This window comes from Zerene cesonia, chromosome 14 (assembly GCF_012273895.1).
Source record: "Zerene cesonia ecotype Mississippi chromosome 14, Zerene_cesonia_1.1, whole genome shotgun sequence".
Taxonomy (NCBI): domain Eukaryota; kingdom Metazoa; phylum Arthropoda; class Insecta; order Lepidoptera; family Pieridae; genus Zerene; species Zerene cesonia.
In genome coordinates, this window is record NC_052115.1 from 7,398,712 (window position 1) to 7,408,467 (window position 9,756).

Consider the following 9,756-nt stretch of genomic DNA (forward strand, 5'->3'; position numbering starts at 1 on the left):
GACCATAAAAAAACTACCATACATACCTATAACGTCGATATAGAGTAGATGAAGTTTGTAAAATTCAAAAAATAGGTCTTTAGGCATACGAAGCCATGACCTATTTCTTTCCCTAGCGGAAATTAAACAGACCCTCGGTTATGGTTACTCATTAATTAATTATTCCGTTACGACGGATTTCGGTTACAAAAATGCATAAAAATAATATTTTTTGTACATATATTTTACAATACAAATAACGTACTGACTCTGTCTAGGCAATAAATTCTACTCACAGTTTTCTTCCTTACAACTTTGGTAAGATATTTAAGCATATATGTAGCTTCATTAAGTACGCTTTCATATTTAATAGTCTTTCCATATTTACTTCGCTTCCTAGATAACTATACAAAATTTACTTTTACATTTTTGGCGAACTTACCTCGAATGGCTTACCATAGAAGCGGATTCTCTTTTAGGTAATGTATTAAAAAAAACTTTTATTACTTTTCGCATTTAAATTCACATATTTTTAAACTTATATAGAATTAATTACCGTATCACTATATTTCTGATATTAACATCTTCCATGTATTAAGTAACAAATAACCTCAAATTGAAAAGTATCTAATAAGTAGCTTAATCTACCACTAATATGTAGTACCAATACCTATACTTACAGATATTCTGTGTTCCGCAATTGAGGCTTCGAAAAATGCACCTCAAGTGTCATTTAATTCGTAGCTAATTAGAATCTAGAAAATTAATACAAAACATCTCATGCGACTGTTCTATAATCTATTCTGTGATTGTGAAAAATACGATAATTATAAACATTACCAAATGTTACATTAATTGTCAATAAAATTGCGCCAAAATTCACTCATTCCATCGAGGCGCACACAATATTCGTAAACATTGCTCTATCACATTAACCTGCCCGTTAAAAACTTAACTTATCACCTTTAATCACATTAATTACATACGCCAAAATTCACCTAGTGCTCTAGCTACAAAAGGCGAGAACTGGGTGAACGAATTAAGTCATTTTTAAACTGCTTGCGTATTCGACAATTGTTACATCCTACACCATCCATGCATTGGAACCTAAAGCGTAGCATGGGATTCGCTGCTTTAACGCGATTGTGTTTCGCACTACATTTGGGTGAATGGTTTCCGTGGGAGTGTTCCATCTGGGTGTTGGGTGGTAATAATCTGGAGATCCTACATTTCGACCTTGACACTGAAGCTATCAGAACAACCTACTATATAAACTAGACAAGATGCTGGCATCATCATTCGTGAACAGTTACCAGAACAGTCAACATGCAATTGGTACGTTTAATTATAAGCTTTCATCACGAATTAATTCGCCAAACCTTTTATTAAAGCGAATGGCTTTGTAAGCGCATTCGTAAAAATCGATTGTTATTTATTGTTAACTTAAGTTTTATAACTCTGAGATTTTTTTTCGTTGTAAACATTGCGATTTCTCAATTATCTTAAACCATTTTTGTTTTACTGCTTTTCATTATTTATTCTCTTTTCAATATTTGTTTGCGTAATATTTTTTATTATTTTACATTGCTTTACAAAATCATATAATTTCTCAAACGCTTTTGTATGCGCTTATTTAATTATTTAACGCTTAAAAACTACGCTTTTATGATAACAAATATAAATTATATAACAATGCAATTTTTATACAACAAAAATCTGTTTATATGATATTTCATTAACATAGATATTTTTCACACAAAATTTAAACAGCGTCGCATTGAGTGGATCTCTATGTAAAAGTGATAATAAATCATTATTATAAGTGCGTAACATACAACTCCAAAATTATTATATTCAAATGAATGTATTATACTGGTTTTGCTTGTTTTTAATTCGGTGCAGTAGCAATATAATGTTAAATGCACTCAAATAGGTTAACAATAATGTTAACGTGATTATTAGTCACTAGCGGTCCGCCCCGGATTCGCTCATGGTACATTTATAGCCTGTAGCCTTCCTCAATAAATGGGCTATCTAACACTGAAATAATTTTTCAAATCGGACCAGTAGTTCCTGAGATTAGTGCGTTCAAACAAACAAACAAATTCTTTAGCTTTATAATATTAGTATAGATTTAACGTTTATTTGTTATTAAAAGTTAATGAAAAAAAGCTACTAAATTATAATAAAAAGGGCGGAAAAGACATTGATTACAAATGATTACTATGATATTATTATTAAGATTATTAACAGTAAATATATTCTAATGGTTCTTTTATAAAAAATCAATTGTGTTAAAGATACGTAAGAGATTCCTGTAATAATTATTTAACTTGAAAAAAATTAGTAATTCATAAGTATATTTGTAGTATTTTACATAAATACTAGTTGTACGCGGCGTCACTCGCGTAGTTCCCAGATAAAAGGCTATGTGCTAATCCAGACTATAATATATCTCTGTACAAAATTTTTACGGATATTTATAATAAGCTGTTTTCACGGGAATGAGTTACAAATATCCATACGTTCCTAGGACTTTCGCTTTGATAATTTATAGGAGGAGTAGGATTACATTGGAATTTCTAAAGCATATTGAAGTCAATTCTTTCAGAATACCTCAACTTATTCATACGATCCAAAATTCCTACTTAAAATATATTAATAATATTGCAACACGTTGCTTGTATAACATATAATTGTTATAAATGTTTGTTTGTGTTTTTTTTTTAGTTGTTGATATTTAGTATATTATATATTATATTTAGAATATTAGTTTTTCTGTTTTCAATTATTTACGTTCAATTAATTTTAATCAAATATTTGCGAGGAAACGCTTATCATCTATAGAAATATGTTGTCTATTATAGTAATAACTAAAAACAAGCTTGGATGTTATATCAGACAGGATTTTAGAACGGAAGGTTATAATTCGTCCTTAATCTATTGTATAATATAGATTATGGATGAATTATAACCCTTCTTATCTGTTCAAACGTCTATTAATCTGCTGGTTGACGTCAAAATGTCGAAGAGTCAATAATTGCATGTTATTATTAATTGTTATATTTTGTTGTGTCATATTTTAGGTGAATACATGTAGACTATATTATTGCAGCAAACCTAATTTTATATTATTATAAATTGAATACATTATTGCAATTAAATTAAAGATCGTTTCCATCGACATAACAAATATTGAATTTAATTTGTTAAAACGCTAAGGAAGCTGGGTATCAATTGACAATGTTTCACGTCAAAGTTTTAAAACTTAAGAATGACCCGCTTCAAGATTTTTAATCAATTATTTCTCCATTTCAAATTCATCTATAATCCAGAATTAATTTTAGAGTCCTATTAATAATTTCAAGCTGTTAATCTCTTTTATTTATTCAATTGTTCATCTTCTAGAAGAATTTTTTAAACAAAAACAACTTTTGAATCGACATAATATTTAATTTTCTAACACATTTTGGAAGACCACGCGCTGCTTTGAATACAATCAATGATTATAATATTATGTATATCCTAATCTTAAAACCGTGTACACAAATCTAACAAATGTTCTTAATTGTAACTTACGTCTATGGTTAAGTATCTTATGAAAGTGACTTTATGATGTTATGTTAGGGAATATGGTCTAAAATCCAAACATATAATTAATCTACATATTACAACAAATTCCAGCTTATCATCGCTTCCATCATCAGCCTGTGCGCTGCTGGGGCAATCCCAAACTACAACCTGCCCCAATATCGTCAATACTACGCTGAGAGGCCCAGGGCTTCGTTGGAGCGCAATGCAGCCATTCTGAGATCAGTTTCTGACGCCAATGAGAACGGATACCACTTCGCTTATGATACTGAGAATGGTGAGATTTATTTTAATATGTCGTTTATGTAACAATTTCGACATTTTCGTCAAATTTCTCAGACAAACACACATACGAAATAACATTATGTGGTTAATAAAATCATATTCGAATTCGCATGTAAAAGGTGTCTGTCGTCAATATAATATAATCTACGTGGGTATTATTATTCCGACAACAATGAAACAAATAAACAAAACCTTTATTATTTGTTATTATATTATTATTATTCACATTGACGCCAGGAAAATAATAAATTCTTAATACATAGAAAATATTTTTAAATGATAACTTTTATAGTATAGAAAAAATTAATCACGAGGCGGGATTCCAACCCGTGTCATTTCTCCGAACTGTGGCAATAACAAATAACAAATAACATAGCATTTATCTATCTGGTAGCACGAAATAATGTTCATGATGGTTTAATCATGAAATTTGACGTCACATATCTACTATTAGCGTAATATGTCAATAGAATACAATGGAATACAAATACTGTTATATTTATAGGAAACTAGCTGCACCCGGCAAACGCTGCCTTACTCTTATCATTTAGGGGTATGAAAAATAGATGTTGGCCGATTCTCATAGATACCGGATAAGCACAAAAAATTTCATCAAAATCGGTCAAGCCGTTTCGGAGGAGTATGGCAACGAAAACTGTGACACGAGAATTTTATATATTAAAGATAATTGCAAAACTTTATCTTATCCAATATAGACGCAATGAATTTTAGTCTCATTTGCTCCTTCGTCTCACTGTATTACAAGAAACTACAGGAAAGAATTACAACACTCTAGCAAACCGTTTTCTTATTCGTTTGCCAGGTTTATGAAATCAATAAGCTAAAAGCTCCTTTATTTCATTTTTTCTTGAAAGTATTCAGAGAGCCCCAATACAGATTTATGTCACGTGTAAAGAATTATGCAACGAATTATATTAATAAACTTATTGATTGACTTTTGAATTTATAGCTTATCATCTAATTATTATTTTGTGGTTATTCTAATCTTTAAGTTCCGGTAATAAATATGATGTTATGACATCAATAAAATATTAAAATGTGATTCTATGCTTGTTCATTCGTTGACTCATTGCTGACATATAGTTATCGAAACAATTTACTCACTATAATTATTAAAATACATTCTTAGATTTTTTATGGTATTAGATACGAGTCTGATATCTATCATCTTTCTGAGGCACGACATATTTTAAACCAACGATTCCAAAAACGAGAAGATTCTGAGCGAATTCCGTGCGTATCATAAAACATTATATACATCATAAAACACAAAATAAAACATTTGTGAAATGAAACCAACAAATTGATCGAATAGTTAATAGAAATTTTTCCTATCTACACTGTCCCCTGTATTTACACTCCTAATACATCTGTATAATTTACATAAAATATGCATGATATAGTTTAAAAAATAGAAAAAATTGGATGACGAGGTGTGATTCGAACCCGCGACAATATTTAGCCTCTCGGCCATCCCGCATCAGTAATCGAATTCTCAAAAAACCTATTCTTTAAAAATGTCTCTCTTATAAACCATTTGAATGCAAAAACTAAAAATTTTAATAAACGTCTTCTCTATCTGTATACCCAACTTATTCCAGGCATCCAAGCTGAAGAAACCGGCGTAGAATCGAATGGCATCCAAGCGCAAGGCGGCTACTCATACACCGGTGATGATGGCCAGGTCTACAGCATCAGATACACCGCTGATGTGAACGGATTCCAGCCACAGGGCGCTCACATACCCACCCCCCCGCCGGTGCCAGAAGCCATCGCTAAGGCACTGCAAGAGAACGCCAGAGACGAGGCTAATGGCATCTTTGATGATGGTAAGAGAAATTAAACATTTAGAAATTGAAGACTTAAACGAATTTTAAACGCGATTTATTCATTATATTATTAACCCGACGTTTCGAACACTTTACAGCGAGCGTGGTCACGGGGAAACTCTTTATTTAATTTCTAAATGTATAATACTCGCGTAAAATCAAACAAGAAAATACTAGAAATGAAACGGTTAAAATTGGTAATTCATAATCATTTAATCGTATCTGCCTAGAGGTGATCGCATAAAAACACTAACCAAAATTTGAATTATAGAAAACTAGCTCTTCGCCCCGGCTTCGCATTAGGTACACAGGTATAAAGTTCATGTCATTCAGTGAAGTTGCAGCTTTCTATTAGTGAAAGAACTTTTGAAATCGATCTTGTAGTTTTTGTGCGAAAACATTACAAACATACAAAATTACAAATGTTTCCTGTATAGATATGATACAAAAACATTAATGTTTGCTTATAAATACGTACTGCGAATATTAATAAAATTATCTTTCACTTTGACCGCGCGTAATATCGAAGTAAATTCCCATGAGGATGCGATGTTTCCTCACGAAAAAAAGCAGTATATTCCCTCTTGAGCCATGTACCATCTCCAAACACGAAAATTATATCATAAAATTGCCTAATTGCGACGTGAACTATCGCATTTATGTTATAACTTTACTATTTAAACTATGTCTACATAAAAAAAACATTAAGTAAAATCTAAGATTCGATTTATATTCGAAACAATATAAACAAATGCAATCTGTCAAAAACAATGCTTTATTACTTTTATGCGCTATTGTCATTTGCCTCGAAAAAACTATTCTTAAAACTAAGCATTAAAAGATTAATAAAGAATTATTAATAACTAGCTGCGCCCCGCGGTTTCACCCCCGTAAGTCCGTATCCCGTAGGAATATCGGGATAAAAAGTTGCCTATATATTATTCTAGTTGTTCAGCTATCTACGTACCAAATTTCATTGCAATCGATTTAGTAGATTTTGCGTGAAAGAGTAACAAACACATACATTCTTACAAACTTTAGCATTTATAATATAAGTAGGAAGTAGGATAAATAGACCACGACTTTGCATGCGTAAACGTATACATAAATATTTTAATAACTGGCTTACAATGTCATTTGATAAGATTGTTAATTCGTATCCTATCTAACTATCTTGTATTTGTTTAGCCCATTTGAAAGTCTTGTTTGTTAATATTGTTTCTAGATAAGTTTGAGTGAAAATTAAAGTATTCGTCACGATTAATGTTTATATGGACTTACCAAAAGAAAATTCAATGTAACAAGGCTAAATTTATTAATCAGTACTTTCCATTTTCCTTTATTTGTAAGCTCTATTTCCTTTGAATGTGTTGTATCTATAAAACATATCGAATCCGCTTCACAGGCCTACTAAAAAAATAAAATAAATGATGCCACAATTCTGATACATTATTAAAATATTTCTATAAATAAATTCTATCCGTTAATGATCAAAATATATCACCTCGCCCATGGACAGTTAGGCAGTTTATAATGATGCATTTCAAATAATTTATGACAAAATGTTTAAAACAAGGAAATTTAAAACTTTGGCCGGTTGTCTGGTTATATGTCAAATAAATTATGTTTTGTATTTGTTATACGCTAGTAACTCAAGGATTTAACCGGATTTCGAGATAGCAATGATGAAATTCAGACTCTAATAGGCTTTTTATGGTTTTAATGTCAACAAGGTGTAATCGACTTGAGCCTTATGACTGTAAATGAAATTGCATTCTAGATACATTTGTTCAAGAAATACATAGCATTAAACAAAACATTTTAATAGTCAAAAGAAAATACGCTCTCGGAGTTTTTCCCTATAAGTTCACCGCGGGGTTTCTGGGACTTAAATCATCCTATGCCCTTTCTCGGATTAAACTATCTCCGAACATAATTTTATAAAAATCGGATCAGTAGTTTAGGCGTGTAGACAGACAGACAGTAAGCGAGAGTTTTAAGGTACAATATTAGTAGAGCCTCATTTGGCTAACATGTGATTTGCCTGCGACATGTAAACGTTAAAAATACTTATGAAATTTGCTAGGAAGACAAGTCTTTGTATGGCAATTCAAAATGGATTTAAACTAATTCATAACCCCAGTTTCGCTTGCACGTTATTCTGTAATGATCCCAAATACCCATCCCTCATTTTTCAAACTCATAATTAATATAACATAAATAATACAAATATCATGAAAAATAATAAAATAGCTCCCGCTTCAAGGTTTATTGAAAACATACCATTAATTTGTTATAAGAGTAATATGATTAATAAATAACTATACCTCAGAAGCATATGTAGTTAAAATAAATTGATAATTTGGTTTTTAGGCTACCATTTTCTTGAAGATTCGTTTACACAATATTTAAAGTTACCTACCCGATAATATCACCAGCGTTACTAATATGGTTATAGATTTTTAGGGTTGCCATCGAAAAGTTTTTCATAATTTGTTTATATTAAATTTCTGGTTTGAACAAGAGTTAATTTTATGTATATTCATCAATCCTACTAATATTATAAATGCGAAAGGTTGTAAGGATGTGTGTGTGTTTGTTGCTCTTTCACGCAAACACTACTGAACCGATTGCAATGAAATTCGGTACGTAGATAACTGGATAACTGGAATAACATACAGGCAACTTTTTTACCAATATTCCTAAGTCTGTATGACTTACTCGACTGAAACCGTGGGCCGCAGCTAGTTGATATATAAAGAAAGATTTATGGTAATTTAACTATACTTATTATTTCATTGTAATGAAACAATATTAAGATACTGAAATGTGATATTTTTTGTTCTTCATCAAATATTATAATAAATTTGACACATTATTAGATTCATGTCGTAAATAACAATAATTAAAAACTACAGTATAAATGAAAAACAATATAAAGGCGACCATAGAATTTGTATATTTTGACAGCCCTATACACGCCTGAGGCACTGAATTAGTGAAGGTTGTAAAATTGATAGATGCTCATAATTAATGGCCTACACCTGATATTTAAATCTCATTAAAGTAGTTTGAACTATGTCGTAATTATATGTAACTTCGTTTGAACCCGACCGCCTTGGCTCTTGGCTAGCTTTTTTGTTATCGTTCGAACCTATCTGTGTCTAATACAAGCCTCTCGCCCCGGCTCCGCCCGGATTGACCCGGAATAAACAATATTAATAGCCCATTTAACGTGGATTTTTATTTGTAAAACATTTTTATTTCATTGTTCCAGTGCATTCAAAGATTTAACACGATACAAACATTTATATTCACAAACTTTACCTATTAGTATACTCGTGGGCTAGTTCTAAACAATTTAAAGTTAATATTTAATAAGATAAATTAACGATAGCAAAAATTTACAAGATACCATTTTAAACGACTTCAAAAAAGGAGGTTACCAATTCGATATACATTTAGATTCCGATTTACATTTAGATTTTGTCTAGATCTGATAGTTTGAGCTTAGATTTATGTTAGTACTAATGTTATACTTAAATTTAACTCATTTAATGTATTTCTCTTGATTACAGGCAGCTACCACGAAGGCAAATATGACTCTGGAGTGTTCGCGGCCCGAACCTACACCCCCCAGAGATACGTGACTCCAGTCTACCGACCATACAGATTCTAAACACCGTGCCATAGCAATAGTCATGTATTAATAAATGTATGTTATCAATAAAGTCATATTTTTCCAGTATTTAGTTATTTTGTTTATGTCTTATAAACTTTACTTCCTTTCTTAGCTTTAATAAAAACATCTACAAATTTAATTGTTCATTGATATAGGTGCCTGAGGAATATATCCATAATATAACCATTGTTATATAATATTCCCGTGGCCCCTCGACTAAAGCGGCTCGATGGAACACAGTGGGGTTGAAATGAAAATGAAATGAAATGAAATGAAATTCTTTATTGCTTATAAAAAACAAAAGAAAGAAAAGCTGAACAACATTATATATATATATAATAAGCAAAAGGCGGCCTTATCGCTAGGTAG

The 9,756-nt window shown here is 31.1% G+C and overlaps 1 protein-coding gene across 1 annotated transcript; it reads left to right on the forward strand.

Moving 5' to 3' along the window:
• The first annotated feature begins 1,273 nt into the window (after positions 1 to 1,273).
• Positions 1,274 to 9,453, forward strand: LOC119832056 (cuticle protein 3-like). The gene is made up of 4 exons (XM_038355653.1): positions 1,274 to 1,314; positions 3,664 to 3,847; positions 5,478 to 5,705; positions 9,284 to 9,453. The coding sequence occupies exons 1-4, from the start codon at positions 1,306 to 1,308 to the stop codon at positions 9,382 to 9,384; spliced, it is 522 nt and encodes a 173-aa protein (XP_038211581.1). The 5' UTR covers positions 1,274 to 1,305; the 3' UTR covers positions 9,385 to 9,453.
• Positions 9,454 to 9,756: the final 303 nt, after the last annotated feature.

Excerpts from the sequence above, each read along its gene's own strand:
- LOC119832056 (XM_038355653.1), top strand. Across the intron at positions 3,848-5,477 it reads CGCTTATGATACTGAGAATG|GCATCCAAGCTGAAGAAACC; the intron begins GTGAGATTTATT and ends AACTTATTCCAG. Across the intron at positions 5,706-9,283 it reads TAATGGCATCTTTGATGATG|GCAGCTACCACGAAGGCAAA; the intron begins GTAAGAGAAATT and ends TCTTGATTACAG.